The 24,292-nt window shown below is 43.0% G+C and overlaps 2 protein-coding genes across 7 annotated transcripts; one reads left to right on the top strand and one right to left on the bottom strand.

Moving 5' to 3' along the window:
• The first annotated feature begins 49 nt into the window (after positions 1–49).
• On the top strand, positions 50–1,263 carry C12H6orf120 (chromosome 12 C6orf120 homolog). 2 transcript variants are annotated; one of them, XM_036871356.1, is made up of 2 exons: positions 50–139; positions 413–1,263. In XM_036871356.1, the coding sequence occupies exon 2, from the start codon at positions 457–459 to the stop codon at positions 1,009–1,011; it is 555 nt and encodes a 184-aa protein (XP_036727251.1). In that variant the 5' UTR covers positions 50–139; positions 413–456; the 3' UTR covers positions 1,012–1,263. The 2 variants fall into 2 exon arrangements, with proteins under 2 accessions (XP_036727251.1, XP_036727250.1); XM_036871355.1 differs by having other exon boundaries at positions 62–231.
• Positions 1,211–23,251, bottom strand: PHF10 (PHD finger protein 10). 5 transcript variants are annotated; one of them, XM_036871351.1, is made up of 12 exons: positions 21,989–23,251; positions 17,828–17,934; positions 15,228–15,358; positions 14,519–14,596; positions 13,499–13,632; positions 13,259–13,408; positions 12,408–12,517; positions 10,264–10,417; positions 8,207–8,362; positions 3,551–3,659; positions 3,099–3,287; positions 1,211–2,012 (listed from the first exon to the last, which is right to left on the bottom strand). In XM_036871351.1, exons 1-12 carry the CDS (start codon positions 22,103–22,105, stop codon positions 1,927–1,929), a joined length of 1,521 nt encoding a protein of 506 aa, XP_036727246.1. In that variant the 5' UTR covers positions 22,106–23,251; the 3' UTR covers positions 1,211–1,926. The 5 variants fall into 5 exon arrangements, with proteins under 5 accessions (XP_036727246.1, XP_036727245.1, XP_036727248.1 ...); XM_036871350.1 differs by having other exon boundaries at positions 14,519–14,602; positions 21,989–23,248; XM_036871353.1 differs by lacking the exon at positions 21,989–23,251 and adding an exon at positions 20,657–20,800.
• Positions 23,252–24,292: the final 1,041 nt, after the last annotated feature.

Genomic DNA, 24,292 nt, shown 5'->3' with positions numbered 1-24,292 from the left:
GGCCAACTGCCAGCCTTCCTCACTTCCGGGCGCCGTGCTACCTCCGGACGCCTTACTTCCGGGCGCGCCTCACTTCCGGCTCCTCCGGCTCGGCTGCCCGGCCCTCATGCTCCCGGCGCGGCGCTTGCGGGGAGCGGTGGTGAGTCCAGGGGCGGATACCGGACCTGCCGCCCGCGCCCACCCCGGCGGAGCCCTGGGCCCCGAGCCGCCCTCCGCCCGACCCCGCGCTCGGTGGGTCCCCGGCCCACTCCCCTCCTCTGCCCCTCCCGCCCCGCCTTCGCGCGCGTCCTCCTCCCCGCGGGTCGCCTCCCCAGGCCGGGGGCGGGCCTGGCCGCCGAGGTGGCCGGGACCCGCCCGCAGTCTGCGGCTCCGGACGCGCTCAGCGCGTCCTCCCCCTGTCGTGTGTCCGCAGGACAAGTCACAGATGAGGAAGGCACCGCACTAGGCGCCCCAGTCATGGCGGCTCCGTGGAAGAGCGCGCTGCTGCTGCTTCTGGCATCTCAGGCTGTCTCCTCGGTGAACGTCTCTGACGAGGAGGAAGTTCCAGAAGAATGGGTCCTTCTGCACGTTGTTCAGGGTCAGATAGGAGCTGGGAATTACAGCTATTTGAGGTTAAATCATGAGGGAAAGATAGTTCTTAAGATGCAGAGCTTGAAAGGTGATGCGGACCTGTATGTATCCGATAGCACTCTCCACCCGAGCTTTGATGAGTACGACTTACAGTCTGTCACTTGCGGCCAGGACGTGGTTTTCATACCAGCGCACTTCCAGCGCCCCGTGGGAATAGGCATCTATGGACACCCGTCTCACCACGAGAGTGAATTTGAAATGAAAGTGTATTATGATACGACGGTCGAACAGCACCCGTTTGGTGAGACTGCTTATTCAGACGGTACAGACACGAGTCGCAAGCAGGCTTCTGCTCCAGAAGATGCATCTCAAGAAGAGCAATCTGTCCTTTGGACGATATTAATTAGTATTTTGAAATTGGTACTTGAAATTCTTTTTTGATTCTTTGAACATCCTGGGGAGTATAATACCCTTAATCTGTGAAGCTGAGTGCAGTTCGCTGTGGACCTAGCTACTTGTACCTGGTTGGAATTCTGGTTACCTTTCGAGATGGGGGATGGAAAAATAAAGCCATACAGTTTTGTTACCTCAGTCACCCCAGAAGTATGAAAAGCATCAAGCACGATATTTATTTTCTTTCTAAACATCAAAATTCCTGTAAAAGGAATGTGCATAATAAAATGTTTAAACCCCATTTTGATTAGTTTGTCAGGTGCCTAAACAGATGATTGCAGTGACTTATGAAGTTACAAAGTGTCAGCTTTGAAGAGTTACTAAAAGCAAGTGTGAAATGTAATGATTTCTCCACACTTGCCTGAGCATGGACTGAAGTCCCATGCCTACACCCCAAGCAGGGACAGCACCTCCTGTCCAAACGGGAGTTCCTGGTAGGCAGGTGCCAGTTAAAGACAGGTCTAAACCCAGCTGCACCAAATCTCATCGGGTCATTTGTAATTTTATCATCTTGGGCTCCTATTAAAAGCCTTCCGTTATTAAATAACTTTGCTATGCTACCCATGGTAGACCAGAAAGGATATAGATTAGGAAAATTTCATGAAAATAATAGTAACTTTTAGACCAACGGAGTAATAAAGTATTTCAAATTAAGCTGCATGATAGTACCACCGAATTTCTGGAAAGAGACACAGTGCTAAGAAATAAAGACCTTTTGGAAGATGGAACTATTCTTCTACCTGAAATTGGTTTCAAGGGTAAGAGTAGCTTATAACAAAATGAATGAACTTGCAGATTTTAAGCACATAGTTTCAGAAATCTTTTATTGGCGTAAAAATGAGAATGTTGTAAATTGGCACCAAATACTCATTTAAATGCACATTACAGTATTGGGGTCAAAAACTATCCCTCTTTGCTGTTTTTCCCCCTTCTGCCCACTTTCCTGGGTGTTGGGGGGGCTTGCTGACAACAGTCACAAATCCAGCGACCTAGGAGAAAAATTGTTAGTTAATACAGGATGAAATTTAACTTTTTAGGACTGAATTTTAAACCCAGTTAGCTCTCCTTCCTTAGCAATGGCTATTGATAATCCTCACTGGATTTCTGGTGGGATGGGCACTGAGTTCCTTAATTTAAGGAGAAAAATGCAAACTTCCCTTAAGGTAATCAGTATCATCAATGCCCTGTGAAATGCACAGGGGGAGGGAAGGGGTCATGGGAGGAACTAAATAATGGTAGGGACCTTTTAAACAGTTAAAATCCTTTCTGAAATTCAAACACTATCATACTCTAAGAGTTCAAGCGTACAAATCCCAATATAAAACCTGTTACTGCTTCCGCTTATTTTCAGCCTTCTGTGCTGCTCAGCGGCAGCTGTGCGCTGCCGGCATCCTCTCAAGTGCTGGTGTGCTGCGCTCACACGGCACTGTGAAGTGTGTCAAGTATCTGACAGCATTATGATGAGCTCTACAACATACTTGATCTCAATCACTAAGCAACTCTGAATAATTAAGTTGCTTGCATCTCAACAAGTCCCAGGAAACCTAGGCATATATTTTATAAAGTATTAGACAGTGTCAACCATGCAAATAAGTTCTAAAATTACACAATTATGTGTGTAATGTTTCAGTCTGACTACTGTGATTTATTCTTTGATTCTGTGTTCATTCTGAAGTTATCTGGAATTGTTATGCTGCCTCAATTTACAAAAATCTGCTTTAATATGTATAAAGGCATAGCAGTCATTTTGTTAAGTTTCTAAATGATGTATAAAATCAAGGTTTTGAAACAAATTGATGCTACTCCTTTAGCTATTTCAGTAGAACACTGGCTCAATCTATACACACTGAGCTCTACTTCCAAAACTTATAGGCAGTCACTTGTCCTTTAGTCAGCTTGTCTAGGGATGAAAAACAGGTGGACGTGATCACAGCTTTGGTCACTTCTTGTGAATAGAAGGATCTCCAGGCCCTTCATGTGATTATGGTGTTTATGCAGCCTCAAAAAAAAAAAAAAAAAAAAACTGGAAGAGTCCCTTCACTCAAAGATAACATTCCTTCTTTTTTAATCTTTACCTGATGGAATAGCACCAAGGCCCACACAAAAAGTATGATAACCTCTGTCACACACATCACAGAACATCATTTCTTCTTCATGGTGGGGTTGTCCACATATAATGCAAGTCTTACACTCCATACACTGCCATGGGTAGGTCTTAATCATAGAAACAAGCTCCATGGTCATATCCAGGCAAGAAGGATGGCCTAAACCAAAACCAGTATTAGTTGTATTTCACACAAGAATGTTTAACTTAATATGGCGTAATAAAATGCTAGTTTGCTTGGACATCTCAAGAATGGCTACAATGTTTAACTGCCAAAGAGGAATGAAAACACAAAGTTGAAAAAAATACATGGACTTCCTATATTTGATGATTCTTTGGTTCAAGTCTAGCTGACAACTAAGAATCCTAGTTTTCGAAGCAACAAATAGGGTGGTGAAAATGTGAAGGCGTGTCAATACTCACCGCTGTTACCGCACTGGGAGCAGTGCACAAGGGATTCAGCCTTCCCTTTCTTGTTGGACTCCTTACCCTTCAGACAAATTCCACATAGAGCACTTGGAATGACCTTTGGCTGGAAGGGTAGAAGAGGGCTATAAATTCATGCCAGAAGAACTTACTGGGGGTTCAAAAGGAATTATCACTGTATTGCCTTATCTTTACTTCTGGTTAACTTGCTAATGAGGACCTTTTTGAAGGACATAACCTGACATGAATCTGCCTTCAATGTACAACAGCCTACCGACTAAAGCCTTAGATTTCATTTTTAAATGTTGTCAATGGCATGATCTCATGTTAGGATTAGATACAGCATTCTACACTCCCTACATGCCCAGTAAGATCTGTATAATGAACTGGAAGGGAAGACTAATACATTGTCAAAGTGCACTATTAACTGAAAGAGAAAAATCCAAGTACTGAGTGACCATTACATGGAAGTTTTAGGCTTGTTCCCAAAGAGAAGACTCCATTGTAAGCAGCTTATATGCTCATTTTGTTTAAAACCTGATACTCTCCAAAGTTGCAAAACTAGATCTATAAAATCTAAGTTACAAAATCAATGTTTTAACATTTTTAATTGAAAGATGTCTCAGCATACATTGTCATGTGCAAAAAAGGTTTGTGGGAATCCGAGTTGTGCGATTATTCCCTTTGCATACCTAATACATTAATAAAAGAGCCTATATTTAAGAGAAAAAGCATTCACTATGACATACAAAACATGAAAGACAAAAGTAGTTCTCAGATAGGCAAAATATAAAATTATCACTTTAAAATATGCAGACACCCTATGTTTTAAGTACCATTCATTTCTCAGATTAAAAACAGGCACTATCCAATGAAGGCATCTGGGCTTTAAGAAAACACTTGGCAACACATGGAAAAGAACAAAGAAGAAGGTTCACTACACTTGAAACTGGGAGGGGAAAGGGGACATTGGAACATCACAGCCTTGACCGTAGTAACATGATGTTCACTGGCTCCACATGAATATGGAGCAGTGGTAGGAAAGGAGAGCAAGCCGGGGCCAAGTAGGAAATGGGGGCCGGGGGCATGTTCATTCACTCATTCACTCATTCATTCGTTCATTTATATAAAAACTGGGAGAAAAAGTACTTCAAATAGAACTATTGTATTTCTGTTTAATACAACCCAGCCAAATGCATCTTATGTTTCCCTTTCCTAAGTTACTGAACAAAAGAGGAGCCTAAACAAAATTCCAACTTTGCATACTGTATTATTCCAGCTTTGAAATGTCTCACTGCCACCTTCAAAACCTGCACAGCCTAAACAATTTGTTCTTAATTCTTTAGGGTTTTTTTTTATTTTTTAAATTATCTTTCTCTACAAAAGATGACAGAGGCATTCAAAAATAATTTTTGGCTTATTTATTTAAAAAAAAAGTCAACCTTATACATAAATATAATAAAAACAATAACTCTAAACAATCACAAATGTCTCTACAAAATAATAAATATCATGGAAGTTAAAACATACATATAAAACTTTACTGTTGACTATTCTACATCTCCTGTATATCTTTATACCCTGCTCCCCAACAAAAGGATAGTGTCACATGCTCAAACCTTTTAAGTCTTGCAGTGTAGTTACCCTCTGTTGTTACTGCTACATTCTAAGCATAAAAGGTTCTCATTGTGTTTTCTTATACTTAAATAAAAAATAGCTAGGAAGTGCACTTCTATGATCCAAATTCTGGTTCAGTTATGATCAAATCTGTAACTGCCATAATATACAGCAGAAAGCTACCTCTCAATCCACCAAAAAAAGAAATATCTTTTGGTTATGGTACCTGCACTAAATGTAAAAGATACACTTATTTAATACTTATAGTTCAAGTTAGATACTGGCATACTAAGTACTTTAATATTTTTCAGTAAAGTCAAGGAAGTAACCACACAATATTAAAATCTAAATCAAGAACTCCTCATAGGAGATCCTTTACAAAAAATCAAAAGGAATAAAACACAAAGCTAGTCATTCACATTCTAGAGCAGTTCAAGTTCTACAATCATTAAAATATACATTGAACACCTATGATAAAAGGGATACCAAGAAAATTCTAGGTTTACTTCTAAGCTTAAAATCATAATGTTTTGTTAAACCACTTAAAATTTTTCTTACCCAATAGTCTTCATCTTGATGAAAAGAGGGAGAGACGGGTGGAGAGGGAGGGAGAGAGACAGAGAGAGAGAGCTTTGCAGCATTTTCTATGATGATGCCACAGCTCAATATAAAAAAATACTTTGTTCACTCAAGCACTCTGAGCTCTCTCAGAAGCCACACTGCTCACATCCAGCACTGTACACGTCGGGTACCAATCGCTGGCTAGGAAGCTCGTCTCTCGGGCTTTGCAGTGGTGACGGAGGAAGGGAACAGTGTATGGAGCTCTCTGAAGGTTAATGAACGGAGCCCTCCATACCTGTCTGATGGAGACAGTCCTACTTCGTAACAGCACAACGTCAACATTTCACTACTGACAAGAAAATTAAAATAATCTCCCTAAGAGTTCTCAGCATCTCAAATAAAAGGCTCACAATACGCTTATTTTCCTGCTTGAAAAACAACCAAAGATAGTGAGACTTTCATGTTAGCACTAATATAGTATAGATTTAATTATATACTTTTAACATAGGCCTGAATCCTAATGATTATGCTTTAATTTCAGGTTAATGTAACCTAAACAATACTGTCCTACAAATTAAGGGCAAGCACTAGTGAATCTTATTAAGCAAGACATCAAATACATTATAATTTTTCTTAACTCCCATATTTTAAAACATTTATATATATGACCTTCAGCTTAAAGTACCCTAATATTTAGGCACATCTTGGCTTATTAATACTTTTCATAGAGAGGTTAACTTTTAATAAACATGTTCACATTAATGTATTGTCTAGATACTGGTTGTTCCAAACTTTGAAATAACTGAAACATTTTTAGGTACTAAGAATGTTCACAGAAGGTTATAAAATGTGCATTCTGCGTATCACTCCCTTGAGTACTACCAATTTAGGTTAATCCACTTATTTCTTCTACCTTAAATCAATGATAGCATTGAGTAGTTCTTCATTTTCAGCCTCTAAACATGTTTCAGTATTCTTTCTTTTTTAACCCATGATTAATCCAGGCTTACTTTCTGAAAGGTCTATGTAACACTGACAGTGTGCTTTGAGCTGCAACTCCCATTCCAAGCTCTTCTCGGACCAGAAGCACACTGTTTAGCACACACAGCAGGCTAACTTTCTGAAATGTAATCTCTGGAGTTCATTTGCTTTCCATTATTAAGCATTAATTTAAATCTTTAGTTTAAAAAAATTAGATAAGCTATGTATGTAAAACAAGGACAAAAATCACATGGCTGCAGCCTAGCGCAGCCGTCCTTGCTGAATGAAGCTGGGCTGAAAAAACAGATACTTGAAAGCTGATGACATAAAGGCATTTTCTAATTAAATACGGAATATGCTAATTTGTTACGTTGCTTTTTTACTTCAGGAAAAGAGAGGCAATGGACTGTTAGAAGGGCTCTGCGTAGGCTGAAGGGACACTGGCCAGCGCCCACTTGAACCTGTGCTTCTGGCTTATACACCACAACCCTGACCTGACACACACAAGTGTTCAGCAACTCCGCTCAGCAAAACTTTCTGATCAACTTACTCTAAACTGCTCCTTCAAAGCACCTTCACAACCACGTAACAAGCACGTAACAAGCATACTGATACACACCAGACTGAAAACTGTGTATCTTACTGTTACCATTCAAAACATAAAACTTGCAGCTAATTCTACTCCTTTTATGATACTCTTAAATCCCCATATATGAATAAGGCTACTCATCTCTCACCCGACCCTCTGAAGGGGAAGGGGCAGACGGCAGGAGGAAATGATAAAAATAACCCTATTGCTGACAGCATGCTACCTGACTCTGAGAATAACCGGATCAAAAAGTTAACAAGTGCATCTAAGCCAAATCACCTGCCAGATAATGTGTAAATCCTTGTCACAGAACTGCACAGGCTACCTGCCAAGGTTAGGCTGAAAGCCACCACAACATAGACCAGTTTTACTGTTCTCCACCAGAGGGTTAGCTGAACGTGGCCAGTGAGTGGACCGAAGAGTTCCTAGACTGAACCCAGATGGCTCCTAGCGAAAGGCACTGCAGAGATGCAGCCTGGCCCAAGGGGCTCCCTCCCCACTGCATGGCTCAGCGGGCCCAGCTCCACCAGTACCGGTACCAGGGCGCGGTCAGTGTCAGACCACGACGCTTTTTACTCTGAGGAAACGAGTATGAAGTTCTGCCTGTTAGATCACTCCTTAAAAACCCATACTTGCCTGGTTATTACTTAGAAGAACAAAAAAAGATTCTCTTATCAATTGTACGTATACAGAAAACAGAAGCTAAACCATGGCCAAAGTGATAGAAAAGCCACCAGGAAAATAAAGCAAAAAGGAAGGAGGCTGACAGAGGGCACACACCACAGAAGAACAGCTAGTGAAGTGCAGCAGGCAGGAGCTCCACAACTTTGCAATTCAAAGTTAAAATATTTCAGGGAGAGAGGCTGGTCAGGAAGGAAGCTGAGTCAGGGGCTTTTTTCTTCTACCTTGTACCCAGGAACCGGCTTGGACAGTACGGAACGTTTGGAAGCATCTCTTCGTGCAGGAGCAGCCTTGTCCCTGGACCTCTGTCTTCCCTGCAGAGGCTCGTCCTGGCCTTCGGGAAGGCCTTCGCCCTCAGACACGTTGCCAGAGGAGCTGTCCTGCAAGTCAAAGGCACAAACACAGGTTCCTTGGAACTCATGCAGATTCGAAAACTACAGCAGATATCCAAGAAAAGCTTTAAAGTTCCATCAATTCAAAACTAAAAAGATAATTCTAATCTAAGAAAACATTTTCCAGTGCGAGACTAAAAGAAGTCATGGTAAGAATCATTTATCCATCTTATAAATACATTATAGCTAGTTCCATTTATATCAGCAAGCACCTTAATCGACTTTGTTTTCTGACCTCAGTCAACAGTCCAGAATTATCTACTTCAGCTATTATTACACGACACAGCTTCAACACCATTTTACCATGTCACAAGGGAGCATATTTGTTTCACACAAAACTATTCTTTAAAAAAGAAACTGCTTTAACTAAGTGTGGGTATTTTTACTGAGTAATAACGGTTATTAAAGAAGTTCTTCAGGCCCACACCTGTAACTTCCTAATGTTAAACTAGGCAGAGGGCCAATATCGTCAAGTATTTACAACAGTATCAGACATACTGTACATGTTCAAAGTTTAGGAGTTCAATAATCACTTAATTCTTCATTTTTTAATTTAAAATTTTCTAATTAGAATAAAAATGTTATGTTCATATAAATTATGAAAAGTATACAAGAAAAGATCAGGTTATCCATAACCACCCTGGTAAACATCCTGAGACAATGCCTGGGAACGTGATGTATCTCTTTTCTAGTTACGTGTTTGTACAGATACCCAGATTCACACACTAACACACACATATCCTACCTACATGTGTGCCCTCATTTTTTAAAACACAAACACAAAGCTGAATTACATTGTATGTGTGTGTGCATCTGCGTTTTAATATTTTTAAGTGTTACGTGCATTTCATCACATCATTAAATATTCTTTGAACCGCATTTCTACCATGTAAATGTAATATATAACCCACTGTGGACATGATATTTCTAATTTCTGCTATAGAAAATAACACTCCAATGGACATTTTTTCCTAATTAAATTTTGTTACCATCTGATCAGGTTCTTCGGATAAATTCTATTAGTGTATTTGCCAAGTCAAATTCCATGGAAGTTAAATATCTTGGTACAGACTGTGAAAACGCTTTCCCAAAAAGCTGTATTAACCGACACTCCCACTAGCAGTGTAGGAGAAAGTCGCCTTCATCACACCCTCGTCACAACACCGCACCCCTGTACCAACGTGACGGAAGAAAAGCAGCGTCATCACTTTAGTATCTGAAGAGCATCTTACTTTATGCGACATGTATCACTAAATATGTTTTAGAAGCTGTTAGTGACAAAGTGTAGTGCCCATTAATGCTAACACAACCCCAGGTTCAGGTCGGCTAGAAAGGTATAAAATGGCCGGCCGCTTAATATGCCATGCTAAATAAAAATCAAACCGCTGACTACTGTTTTTGTTCTCCTTCAGTTCCACAGAGCACACCAACTTCCCCACTGTCCTGCAATTGCATTTTGCTACAAAAAAAAAAAAGTCATGCAGGAAAACCTAACTAACAGCACACATGTTGGTAACCTTAACATTATCCTAGAAGAGGCCGAACACTATTAATTAAGCAACAGGAACACAAGTTAACGTGCTCCCCCTAACCCAAGATGGTTAAGCGTAAGATTGTAAACCAATGTCTAGTACCCTGCCTAACCTGCTTGTGAAAACCACAAAGGGGCAACTTTAAGGATAAAACTTACCAAAGGCCACACACAGATAGTCCGTATCAACACACACAATCAATAACTTTTCCTGATGGAAGCTTTCTGGAACTTACATGCAACTGTCCTTTTTCAAAAAGAGGGTAGTGATACAAGTTCAATTTAACACTCCAGGAAAGCAATCAGCAAAAATTCAAAGGAAAAGGAGACACCTCCTACTGAAGATAAACGTTCTCACCGAAGTGCCTTTATTCTTCCGTTTCTCATCACCTCGACCATCTTCGGCATCATCTGAATCACCATCGCTATCGAGAGCAGGGAGCTCAGGATCCAGGGGGGGCTCGTAAAGCGCTGTGTTTAATGGCAAATACCGCAGTTCATCTGGCGAGTACCTATAGTTAAGAGAGGATTTTCAGTTTTCCTTTTTATTTTTGGCCGTGCCGCATGGCTTGCGGGATCTTAGTTCCCCAACCAGGGATGGAACTGGTTCCATCCCGTGCCCGTGCCCCCTGCAGTGGGAGCTCGGAGTCTTAACCACTGGACTGCCAGGGAAGTCCCCAGTTTTCCTTTACTGTTAAATATATATGGACTAATTTTGAACTACGATAATAGCCTTAATATTAACCGCAAATACTTTTGAAAAATGATTAAGGGCAATAAATAATTTTTTCATTTTGGTACTCAAATAGGGACAAGGAATAAAAAAAAAGCTTAAACATTTTTTCACCAGTCGAAGAGTATAAAATATATATTTGATTCTTGTTATCAAAAGATTATGCCTCTCTCCTTTACCCTCAACACCCTCCCCCCACAAAAAATGTCAGCAGACAAGGACGGAATTGTGGCCATACAGAACCCTGCCTGAGTCCTCACTGCCTGTGCGCTGCTGCTGCTTCACCTGTACAGCAGGTATGATAACAAGTCCACCTCACAGAGCGAACATGAGCATCAAATAAATTAACACAGGAAAGTCACAGCGGTGCACCGTACAAGATACTATTTAAGAAACAAAATTTCCAGTAACAAATTATTTTAAACCAACGTGTGAAGCATGTATTCTAACAAATGTAATCATCTCTTTTATCCAAAGCTCGGGATCGGCAACCCCTTCCCCAGGTCAGTCAGCACACGGCCCGCTGATGCCGTCCGAGCCGTCCCGCAGGATCGCACAGGCGGCGACGATCTCGGAACCGCAGTACGGAGCGAACACTGAATCAGCGTCCCGCTCACCTAGGACGTCACACCAAAAAGCACAGGGGTTGGGACACAGGCCTATCACTCAATAATGTGCTTTGCCCAAAGTGAGAAAATGAAAATTTGCTGACCCATGACTTAAATTTGACTTTCAAATAGTATGATTGTATAGTCTATTTTATTTTATTTTTTAAATTTTATTTATTTATTTATTTTGGCTGTGTTGGGTCTTCGTTGCTGCGAACGGGCTTTCTCTAGTTGTGGCAAGCGGGGGCTACTCTTGGTTGAGGTACGCGGGCTTCTCATTGCTGTGGCTTCCCTTGTTGCGGAGCACGGGCTCTAGGCATGCGGGCTTCAGTAGTCGTAGCACGCGGGCTCAGCAGTTGTGGCTCTTGGGCTCTAGAGCGCAGGCTCAGTAGTTGTGGCGCATGGGCTTAGCTGCTCCAAGGCATGTGGGATCTCCCAGGACCAGGGCTCGAACCCGTGTCCCCTGCATTGGCAGGCAGATTCTTAAGCACTGCGCCACCACGGAAGCCCGTATAGTCTATTTTAAATACTACTGTCTAAAGAATATTCTCTATTCTAGAAAGCATAACGTTTTTTATGAAGTAAAAGCTGAGATTTTGATACAAGTGACGCTGTGGGCCCTGTTTTCAGTTACATCCAGGTTGGAAAGGAGAGACAAGCAGCGTTCTTGCTACAGGAACGGAAGCAGTGGCCAGGCCAGAGTAGCAGGAGCTCCCAGGTGGCCATGCCTCCCCACAGCCACTCTGTGCCTTCCTTCACGCCCTCTGCATCTGTGAAAATGCAGACGCCCAGGCAGAAGGTCTGGGGGCGTGCTTGAGAGTCTGCATTTCCAATAAGCTTCCAGGTGACACCAGCGATGCTGGGCCATGGACCATACTTTAAGGATGGAGGTCTGGAGAACCCCTGGCACCTGTCCACAGAAACACAAACAGGTGGGCAGTGAGATGGCACCCCAGGCTTTGTCAGCAGATGTTCAAGTTCTGTAAAGAGCATTCTTCACCACAGAACCACAGTAGATAGAAAAGACTGACACAAATCTTATACATCTTATGGTGATGCTTATAGAGCTAAAAACTTCTAGAAGACAAACACAAGGCTTTGAAGTCCCTCACCAACACTGATACTAATGGTAAAAAAAAAAAAAAAAAAACAACTAAGTACCTTTTGTAATATTCCTGGAACTGTCCAGGGATGAGGGCCACCGGGTAAGAACTGACCTTGGTTCTCTCTGTCGGCAACACTTTGTACTTCCCTTGAGGCACCTGGATAACCTGGTTTAAACACAAAGAGAAAGACACGCCCGATTCCAGGCGAAGAATCAAGGCTTTAGGAAAACAGTCCCCTCTTGCTCTCTACCGTGTTTCTCCCCCCAAAAGCTAAAAATGTAAGAGACATTAAGAGCTATGACCTAAGGGGGTTGGTATTCCTAGTTCTAGTGAGTTTGTCTCGTTGTTTACCATGGCCATCATTTCTGAGGAAAGGCAGTGTGTCTGCTCACCACTTAAGGGCTACTTATAAAACCTCTGGAGCTCAACCTCCTCATGTATGAAACAGAAACAGTAAGTTTTACCCTCGTGTGGTAAGGGTGAGAAGTACATGCACTACTATGGAAACCTCTTATACCCACCCCTGGGACACACAGGGATGCTGTGCAGCTACTAGACTCCTTCAGGAGCATGCCAACCAAACAGCAAAGGACACAGCGCACACAGGCAGAGGGCACAGCGCACACAGGCAGAGGACACAGCGCACACAGGCAGAGGGCACAGCGCACACAGGCAGAGGGCACAGCGCACACAGGCAGAGGGCACAGCGCACACAGGCAGAGGGCACAGCGCACACAGGCAGAGAAGTGAAGCAAACAGCATCAGGCACATGAGAAACGACAGCTTCGGTTCTGGGGAAGAAAAGGACACACTGCCGGTACAAAACATTACGGTAAGGGTGTTCAGTAGCCTACGGTAACAAGCAATTAGCGAGGTTCAGGGATTAATAAATGTGAGAGATCCTACATGTGTCTGTAAGTCAAAATAAGCTCTTCTTTCTTCCATACGTTCCCGGTTTAAGTTGCTGTTAAATTCAGCTGCTTTTTTGGCAGCTTTCTTAATGTACTCAGGCACTTTGCTGGCTTCAACTTTCTGAGTATTCTGTTGTTGCAATTGCTGAAATAAAAATATTACAGTTGGAAGTCACATCTAACTTTATAAAACGTCATTCCCCCAAACCAAGACGGTGGTTACCTAGATACTTACAGAATATTCTTTATAGTGATCCGTAATTCGTTGGCGTTCTTTTTCTTGAAGAATGACAGAATATTCAGCATGTTTGGCCGGATATTCTTTTATCATTAAATCAATTACTTCATCACTGCGCAATGCTGTTAAGCCTATTTCAGACCAAAGAAAAGGTAAAGAAGCTTTTTCAAGGCTAAGTGAACATACCATTTTTCAAAATTTGCTTTTCCTTCAAACTACTCTACATTTAAGAAGTTTTCCAATAGTCAAAGCAAAATAGTTTAATACATTCGGAAATAATAAAAAATAATATTCATAATACAAAGTCAAAGAATTAAAAAGAAATAGATTACCAAAGTTGCAAAGGCAAATAAATCAATTTTTCAACCAAAACTTTTTTAAGATTCTACGTACTATATATCAACATATATCCCTTTACTAGAAACAACTGCTACATAATGACGCGCACTAACCACTGGCATCAACGTGGGATACTAGATGAGAAAAGGTTTTTTCAGTTTGCTTCAGTTCTTAGTCCTCAAATTCGATACACGAGAAATATTACAGAGCCAATTCAGATTTCACCAAAAGCATCAGCACACACACGTAAGTCACACAGGCAATTTTCGAAACTCATGGTATCAGATTATACCAACTGCTGAGATGAACTCCCATGGTTTTATATTAAAAAGTTGCCTTAATATATTTATGAAGGGAAAATTACAAATAAAGCAGGGAGATAACTATACATAACTAAAAATTGAGCAACATTTGCCTTTTAAGAGACAAGGACTAATACTTTTAAAAAGTACTGTACAAATTTTGCACATAAAACATACACACACTTTGACACTTCTGTTAAAGTTATTAGAAAATGATATTGTTATAAAACATCATTCTCTTTTGTATTTTAACAATAATCAAAAATGAAGTTAACAGTTTAGCATTTAAATAATTCAATCTATTTATTAATTTTGTAAAATATTTTGGGAAAGAAAATAAATACTCATCCGGTATCGCCTCATTAATGTTCATTACCTAGAGTGCACTGTGTTTCTGTAATGACATTTAGCTCTCTCAGGTACAGTTTCTCCTTATGAGACAAATCTCGTCGCTCTAAATCTCCAAAAAAAAAAAAAGAATAAAAGACTATCAAAAATAGTCTTTTGCATTTGTAAAACTCTTAAAAGCTTAAAAAACTTTTAAAAAATATTTAAAGTTAAAATCTTCATGGATTTAAAAAAGTACTCCCTGTTATATATTCCAAATATTATTAAAAGACTACACAAAAAAGCTTACAAATTAAAAAATTGAAAGTTAAAATAAAACTGAAAACAGAGTAATCCAAAGCCAGAAGATAAGACAAATAACTGTATTAAACTAGCTGACGAAACACAGCCTCTCCCAAGTTCAGATATAGCAGATGTAGCTACCTCCGTCCCTAAGGCCAAGGAGCAACAGTCAAGAAACAAAACGCTTAGTTCATTCATGTGGCTACAAAATGATTTCTCCCTAAAGCTTTTCCAGGAAATTCATCTTCCTCATTTTACTTGTAAATCAGTTTACAAGGCATAAGAGAGAGATGCTGAATGAATGAAAGCTGCAAATAAAAATCAGCAAGCAGAAGAATATAAAACACGTTATAAATAATCCGTACTCAAATATTCAGAACTTGACAACCTATCAAAAAGAATTACTATTAGTTAAAAGTTAGATTTAATCTGTTATATAAACTAAGACTTAATACCTGGATATTTCCGTTTAAAGGAGGTCACACCCAAATATTCACTGACTTGTTCTTGAAGCATATAGTATTCTCCTGTTTCATCAGGTGGCCATTTGTACTCTATCAAATTTTCTGCTGGATAGTAGCTAAAGCTAAGCACAGAAATATATATTATGCCTTAAATGTAGCTTTTATAAAATTTTAATCATTTTTGTTTTAAAGGATATTCATTTTTAAACATCTCTGAGAATATATTTTAAGGATTTGGAAAAACTATTTTAATTATTTAAATTCTCAGTCTTCTATGATTTTGTAATACAAGGAAGTTCTTATGATTTCATGTGCATCAATGAAATTACAAAAGAGGTAGAGATAAAAGAAACAACCATCTGGAATATCAAAGCAAAAAAGTACACTGGAGGACTTCCCTGGTGGCGCAGTGGATAAGAATCCGCCTGCCAATGCAGGGGACACAGGTTCGATCCCTGGCCTGGGAAGATCTCTTCCCACATGCCGTGGAACAACTAAGCCCACGAGCCACAACAACTGAGCCTGCGCTCTAGAGCCCACGAGCCATAACTACTGAGCCCACGTGCTGCAACTACTGAAGCCCGCATGCCTAGAGCCCGTGCTCTGCAACAAGAGAAGCCACCGCAATGAGAAGCCCGCGCACCGCAACAAAGAGTAGCCCCCACTCACTGCAACTAGAGAAAGCCCACACACAGCAACGAAGACCCAACGCAGCCAAAAATAAATGAATTTTTTTTTTTTAAAAGTACACTGGAAATAACATTTTCCACATATCACAAAGAACAAAGACTCACAACTGTCAGGAACAAAGGCAACGTTTTTTAGCTTTTGCAAATCGGGGTAGTGATACCAGTTCTGAATTCTTTCTCACGGGCTTAGCACCCATAGCTATTTCAGGCACCCAAAGTATAATCAACTTCTGTTTCCCATCTTCTGTTCAGTGAGTCACAAACAGCAGAGAAAGCAGAACTCTAAAAACCTATTTCTCAATAAACTGAACTATAAACCACATAGACTCCACATACCCAGTGCACTGCAGATCAATCCCCAATCCTGAACAGTAAAGACTACAGATGTCTGGACCTGGACCATTTCAACCTCTAAATTTCATCAGTGGATAATACAGGCAGAATATAACACCATTTTATGCATCTAGCCAATTAAAAGTAACAGACAAAAGAACAGTTTTCTCAAAAGTGGTGCTGGGAATTTGGACAACCAAATGCAAAAGTATGAAATTGAACCTTTACCTCATATCACACAGAAAAATTAATTAAAAAATGGATCGACGACCTAAATGTAAGAACTAAAACTAGAAAACTCTTACAAGAAAACATAGGGGTAAATCTTCATGATCTCAGATTTAGCAATGGATTCTAGATATGAATCCACTGCTAAATCTGAGCAGTGGATTCATAGCATGAGCAACAAAAGAAAGAGTAAATAATTTGGACTTGAGCAAAATTAAAGATTTTGTGTATCAAGACACTACCAACAGAGTGAAAAGTCAACCCACAGAATGGGAGAAAATATCTGCGAATCATTACGTCTGACAAGAATGTCTAAACAACAACAACAACAAAAAATTTAAAAATGGGCAGAAAACTTAAACAGACATTTCTCCAAAGATATACAAATGGCCAATAAGCACATGAAAAGACGCTCAATTTGACTAGTCATTATGGAAATTCAAATCAAAATCACAGCAAGATTCCACTTCACACCTTTTAGAATGGCTGTTATCAAAAAAAAAAAAAGGAAACATAACAAGCTGGTAAGGATATGAAGAAGCCAGAAACTTTGCACATTGCTGGTGGGAATATAAAACGGTGCATCCACTGTGGAAAACAGTTTGGCAGCTCCTCAAAAAGTTAGACATCGAATTGCCATGTGACCCACCTGTTCCATTCCTAGGTATATACCCAAAGAAGTCTGGACAAATATATTTATACACCAATGTTCAAGGCAGCATTATCCACACCAGCCAAAACGTAGAAACAACCCAAATGTCCATCAACAGATAAAGAGATAAACATAACATAGAGTATAATTATAACAATGGAGTATATAATTTAGCCTTAAAGAGGAAGGAAATTCTAGCACAAGCTACAACATGAATGAACTTTGAAGAAATGCTAACCAAATTAAGCCAGACACAAAAAGACAAACACTGTATGATTCCATTTACATGAGGTACCTAGAACAGGCAAATTCATAATGACAGAAAGTAGAATGGTGGCCGCCAGGGGCTGGGGATACGCGAAACGGGAATTTTATTACGTAAAAGTTTTGGAAATGGATGGTGGTGATGGTTACACAACACTGTGAATGTAATTTATGCCACTGAATTATACACTTAAGAATAGTTAAAATGGTGAATTTAAGTGTATTTTACCACAATAAAAAAATTTTTTTTTCAATTGCACTAAGTAGCAAAAAGCAACTTTGCTGTCACGTTGTAAAACACAATAAAAACATTTTACAATCTTTAATAATTGCCTTTGCCAGGGCTGGGGGATGGGGAGCAGGGAGCTAATGCAGAGAAAAGACACGTACCACAAAAAACATTATTAAGCAAAAAATGACAGTACCCAAGATCCTGACTGGAAGTGTCACAGCTCCTAGAGCTATCTCCTGAGCCCATTCGCCTCCTTTTGGACGGTTGGGTCCCATCATTTGAATTATCTTCATTATCATCCTAAACATTTAAAAGATTCAAAAAATAACAAGACAAAGAATAATAAATAAGGAAAGATTAATTATGTATCCTCCCAGACTTGCTAAAAGGCTCAACTTAAAGGCTTTCTAAGGATTATACAAATGTTAACTTCCTACTATAATTAACGAGGGACAAGAATTTGGAATGGGCAAGACCTGGGAAAAACTAGTAACTAATACAAATCAATACAAATCAAAGTAAGAAAATTTTCAGTAAACTTGTAAGTCTAAATCTACTTTTGCTTTCTTACCAAGAGGTTAAAATGCCTCCTGCTTTAGAGAAACACATAAAATTGCTGCAATACTCTGAAGTTAAAGCAAATCCTCCTACCCTAGCTAGGATAAAAATGTACGGATCATTCAGTGTTTAACTCAACTTACAGCTGGTTTATTGGACTATTCTAACTGGCTATTTTAGGTACTTATATCCCTGTGAAAAGAGGATACAAAAGGACTAAAAACAGATGATCAATCCTGTTAATTTTTTTTCTTACACTGCAAAAATTTAGCAAAAATATACCCTAATAAGAGTCATCAATCTATATAAAACCACACACTACCTCCCAAAAAGGACAGGCTTAAAAAAAATTTTAAGCGACATCTTCCACTACGTGACAATATGAAGGGCTGTTAAGTTAGACCGTTTCATTAAGGCAATGAATGATGTTATCAAGTGTCAGGAAATTAATTTAATCGCGTATTAGTTAAGGCTTAAAAAAACAGATTAAAAAAAAATCAAGGTAATGTAGCTTCCTAAGACAATACAATTTTGTTAAATACCACGGTTCTAAGAATACAGAGGTAGTAAGTATGTTGGTCAAGCATGCCAAAGCTGGCCTGCCTGGAATCTTACTGGGCAGTGAGTGCCCTTCACGGGCTGAGTGGTTCTCCTCTGTGGTCAGCTCCTTATCTGTAAAACTGGGACCCTAATACTGCCTCCAATACTTGGCTAATGTAGGGATTAAATGAGTTAATACATGGGAAGCCCTTAGAGCAAGGCCTAGCGAACAATTAAGTGCCCAGTAAAAGTTAGTTAATATGATTATGATGATATGATTATAAAGTGTTAAAAGGCTCCACCTGTTAGGAATTTACTCAGATTCTTTACCAAATAGCAAAAAACGGGGAATAGTCTCCTTTTCAGTTCTTACAAAATAAGCATTCAATTGAAGAGCTCTGTATACTCCTATTAAGAAAAGCAACCAGGTAGGAGACGGAGAACAGTCTATATCCGTTCCGCAAAAACTTACACATAACAGTAAGTCTCCCAATTGAAACATTTCATATTCAATAAGCATTCGACTATCATTTCTATCTTACTTGCTTCTGAGCACTTTAAGGATTTTAATATCCATTTAAGCACATTTCCCTTGGCTAAAAAATTTAGACACTCAAAAAGAGACAAAAAGTTAAAAATGCGAAGTCCTCAGAAAAGCTGAAACCACAATTTCACAAGTAGTGTTTGAATTTACTATTACAAATTCTAGGCAAATGTGCTATTACATACGGTGAACATCGGAGAGGTCAAACAGCAATATACCTCCTAATATTATGATGAAATACTATTAAGTTGAAAGAACTTTGCTTGCAACCTCGATCTTGACCCAGAAGTCCTAAGCTTTAAGGCTGCCGAGATCTCCGATATCAGCTATCTGCATTTCAGAGTCACAGGCGGCTCCCACCTTGGGATTAAACCCGTTTCTGGGGGTCCCACACTTGATTCAGACACGCTCCTCCAGCTGGGCCTGTACTCGGGGGCCCCGGCCCCCCGCCGCACGCAGGCCCAGCCTCAGGTTCTGCGAGCACAGCGGTGCGGAGACGCACCGCCTGGCCGCTGTCACCGGTCGGGGCACCCGAGGGTCCCCGTGCACAGAGGACCGCACAGGAGGGGCTCCTGGCAGGGGCAGCCTCGCCAGGTGACCGAAGAACCGTGCCTATGTCAACGCTGACCCCGGATCAGCGAAGACACGGGACCTCGGGGTTCCGGTCCCCATCACATTCCAATTCCAACTTTTCAGTTACAACTGAAATACTGAGGTTGTACGAATCATCGCTCCATTCCAACCTTCTGACACGAACTAGTAAACTAACCTTGAAAACAAAGTGTTTTAATGCACAACATCCTACCGCTCATCTCGATTCCTTTCCACTCATCTCTGACTTTAAAACACTAAGTCCGTTTTACTTCCTTAAAACAGTGCAAACTACAAAACTTGAAAACAAAAAAGTCGGCCTGAAAATAACAGAACGGTTATTTGTTCTCAAACCAAGTTCATTAACTGGCTGGCTTGTTTTTCCACTTGTACACATTTCTATTTTTTAGGAAGAGCTCAAATATTTCAGAAAGATACTCCTCAAATGAAGGCGCTTTTAAAAACATACATAGTATCCCAGACTAACGTGAAGAAAACTCTCTCCGTCTCTGAGGAAAGTTTTATTTCTACGCGGAGCAGAACGTCCCCCGGGGGACGTGCTCAGAAGCTCCTTCGGCGCAGAAACCGCCAAAAAGACTTCGGACCGAGGCCGACTCACCCCCGGACCCGCGCGGGGCTCCGCGACTGTGCCAGGGCTCGGTGGGCCGGACGGGCCAGCCCGGCGGTGGGTCCCCGCCGCCCCCTCACGGCCGCCACCCCCGCCCCCGGCCCGCCCCCAGGCCCCCGGCCCCGGCCCCGAGGCGCCGCCGCCGGTCCGCCGCTCCTCACCTTCGGGGACTGCGCTCCGGGGGTGGCCGGGTCGCTGTCGCACGGCCGCGGGGACAGCGCAGTCCCGGGGCCGCCCGCCGCCGCCATCAGCCCGAGCGCCCCGCGCCGCCGCCTCCGCCGCCGCCGCCGCCTCGTCCCGGCCGCCGCCGCCGCCGCCGCCGTCGCCGCCGCCGCAGCGCGGGCCGCCCGCCGCCCGGGCCCCGCCCCCTCCGCCCGCCCGCCGCCCGGGGGCCGGCCCCTGCCTCCACGCGCCCCGCGGCCCGCCAGCGCCGCCGCCACCGCCATGGCCGCCGCCAGCGCGCCGCCCGCCGCCGCCGCCGCCGCCGAGGACGCCGCCCGCCGAGCCCGCCGCCGTGCGCGCCCGCGGGGCCCTCTGCTCCCTCGGCCGCCGCCGCCGCCACCCGCCGCGCCCGCTGCCGCCGCCGCCGCCGCCCCCCGGCCGCTGCCCTCGGCCCCGCGCGGCCCTAGCCCGCCGCTACCCCGCCTACCGGCCGCCGCAGCCCGGCGCGCTCCGCGGCCCCCCCTCCCGCCGCTCCCTTCAGCCCCCAGCCCCGCCCCGGCCCGCCGCCCTGGGCGCGCTCGCCGCCACCCCCTCCCGCCGCCCCCGGCCCAGCCCCTCACACGTCAGCCCTCTCCTCCCACCTCGCCCCGCCCGGGGCTCCCCGCCCCTCCCCCCTCCCCCCTCCCCCCTCCATCCCGAGGGTCCCTCCCCGCCCCCCCCTCCCAGGTGTCCGCGCCCCTGTCCCCTCCCCCTCCCTCCCGGGGCTCCTCGCCCTTGCCCCTCCCCCTCCATCCCGAGGGTCCCTCCCCGCCCCTCCCTCCCAGGTGTCCGCGCCCCTGTCCCCTCCCCCTCCCTCCCGGGGCTCCCCGCCCCTCCCCCTCCCCACCCCCTCCTTCCTGAGGGTCCCCGCCCCCTTCTTCCCCCTACAGGGGTCCCTCTCCCGCCTCTCCCCTCCCCTCCCCTCCCTCCCGGGGTCCTCACCGCCCCACCCCCTCCTCCTCCTCCTTCCGGAGTCTTCAACCCCATCCTCCCCCTCCCGGGGGTCCTCTCCCTTTCGGGCGTCCCCTCCCTCCCGGGGGTCTCCTCCCCAACCCTCCTTCCCGGGGGCCTCGTCGCGGTGGGCTGTGGGGGCCCTGCCTCATCTCCCGGTGTTTCCGGTTCCCAGTCGCTGCCCGTCGTCCGCCTTTGTTCTCTGCTCGCGGCCTCGAGCTGTCTGGGGCTCCTGAACCACCTGCCATGGAATGTGTACTTTCCAAAGACATCCTCAGCTTGCTTTCATTTGAAAAGTTTATCCACATTCACCTCAGTGCGTGCGGAAGTCATAAACTTACAAGTTCACGTTGGACTTTGTTGGGATGTAGCTGCCGCAGCAGCTCCCACCCAGGACGGGAGAGCGAGCATGCGGAGAGGGAGGACAGCGCTTCCGCAGCGGAACATTTGGGGAGCATGCTGGCTCCGCTGGGTTCTGGCTCCGCTTTTCCTGGCTGCGTAGCCTTAGCCGATCATTTACTGAATCTTCAGTGTTGTTGTAAAGTGCGTACAATGGTAGGCCCATAAAAGTCACCAAGAAAGAGACCTGTTTTATTTGAACTGAATTTATTATTAATCCTCGTTCTTAGGCTTCACCTGGTCACTTTTGGACTTCACCAAAAATTAAAAGCAAAAAACAAAGTAACTGAACCTTAAAAGAACACGAGAGACAGCTGTGATAAGATGACAATGGTGCCAGAAATGTGTTAAAGTTGACCCCTCAGCAGACGCTTTGTATCTGAGAGTGTAGATGACTTGTTTCATGGCAACAGAGAAGATTCTTGGATTTAGAATGCAATATGGCTTCCCTTTCCTTCATTATTTTAGCTTACACTCAGCAGACAAGTTTGGAAAGATAAGACAAAGGGATTGTTTCTAGCCCATCACGGTGACACAAAGGACCTCCTTTGACTCTCCCAAGCCAGCCTTTCCTGGCTTCTCCGCTTGCATCAGATCAGAGATGGCATCACCAACAACTCAAGACTCACAAGCTGCTGCTAATCTAGACTTTGCTTTATCTCACAACCTCAGTCAGAGCAGTTCCCCATTTCCCTGTCAAAAGCCCACTGAAGAAAATGGCCTAATTGTCTGAATGAGCCAAGAAGAACCAACATCTTTCCCGCAAATTCCCTCAACTGATCCAGACCCTCAGTTAGATTCTCTGGATAGAGTTTAATGTTAAATATATATTTGTATATTCAGTTACTTGGTTCTACTCATGTCCCTTGGGTATTCTGTCTTTAGATCAAATACAAAGTTAAAACTCTTCATTCCAAGTCAATAAACATTGATTCAGCCTTTCAACGTGAAAGGTAAGGCATAATATTAAGGTGGCACCCTGCGGATTACAATCGCTGCACATAGGCAGTTTAAACACTGAAAGAATATGATACAAATATACAGTTGTACTTAAAGGCAATTTAAGTGTGTTGACTGAAAAAAAATGCACAACCTAGAAGTTGAGAGTTACGTGTTATTCGGTGGACATTCTGAGGACTTCAAGCCAGGAGACAGGACTCTCAGATCACTCTGAGGGACGGCTGCGAAGAGGCAATGGGGGAGCCAGGATATACAGGTGTTTTTACAACAAAGACCTGGTAGTCGGAACATCAAAAGATTACTGTTATTTAAAGAAAACCAGATATCTCAGGTTAAGGAATTTAGTACTTTTCTATGTATGGGAAGATGCAAGAGTTTGAGCTCACTGAAAGCATTCCTTTGATGTGCACCTCAGCTACTGGGGGCCAGTATCCTTTGTTTTCTCATCCTGAGTTTCTTCAGGGTGCACTGCCGGGGTGGGCGGGTGCTTCAGCACCTGACTGCGGGACGGCGGGGCATCCTGCCTCCATCCTGAGTTCCCCCAGGGCCGACTGTCGGGTGGCCATAACGTGATGGCTTGATGTCTGCAACATCCTTTGTTTACTGATAGGGCAGGCAACATTTTTCGTTCACAGGTGGGAGAAAATTTACTTGCAACCAGAAAAATTAAGATTTTAAGGTTGACATAGAATTTGAAAAGTACCTTAAGAGATTGGTAGGACAACTTCCTGTAAATGTACAATTAGAAGTGGAAATACGGGTTCAAGCCTGAAAAAGACTGAGAGGTGGGAAAATAAGAGGCATATTCAAGTGCAAAGGTCATTCCATTGTGGCTTGAGAATAGGGTAAATGAAGGTAGATCCTTGGAGTCAGGAGTGAAATATACAGGGAGGCAGTTTGATGTAATGGTGAGAACAAAGATTTGGAATTAAGACCAAATGAATACCAGCTGTGCCACTTATTAGCTGTGTGATCGTGGATAAATTATTTAATCTTTCTGACCCTCCATTTCCTCATTTGCAGGATTAGAATAATAACGTCCATTCAGTTATTTCACAAATATTTTATGGAAACCAACTAAGAACTATGTTAGGTGATAGAAATACAACATTTATTCATTCATTCATCAAATACTACCTTACTATGTATTGTTAGGCCCTGAGTAAAGCACTGGCAATAGAGTGGTGAAGAAAAAAAGCCATAAAACTATATGAGACCACTTAGCATATGTAGATATAGGTGAGAAAAAGGCCCAAGGTCAAGAATTCCAGAGATACTGGTGGAAA

The sequence above is a fragment of the Balaenoptera musculus genome, chromosome 12 (assembly GCF_009873245.2).
Source record: "Balaenoptera musculus isolate JJ_BM4_2016_0621 chromosome 12, mBalMus1.pri.v3, whole genome shotgun sequence".
NCBI lineage: Eukaryota > Metazoa > Chordata > Mammalia > Artiodactyla > Balaenopteridae > Balaenoptera > Balaenoptera musculus.
This window is presented reverse-complemented; position numbering and strand designations above follow the sequence as displayed.

Coding starts and splice junctions, on each gene's coding strand:
- PHF10 (XM_036871350.1), bottom strand. CDS start 22,105: ATGCTCCCCAAATGTTCCGCTGCGGAAGCGCTGTCCTCCCTCTCCGCA. Junction 14,603..15,227: donor CTTTAAACGGAAATATCCAG/GTATTAAGTCTT, acceptor TTTTTTTTGGAG/ATTTAGAGCGACGAGATTTG. Junction 3,288..3,550: donor CTCCCAGTGCGGTAACAGCG/GTGAGTATTGAC, acceptor GTTTTGGTTTAG/GCCATCCTTCTTGCCTGGAT.
- C12H6orf120 (XM_036871356.1), top strand. CDS start 457: ATGGCGGCTCCGTGGAAGAGCGCGCTGCTGCTGCTTCTGGCATCTCAG.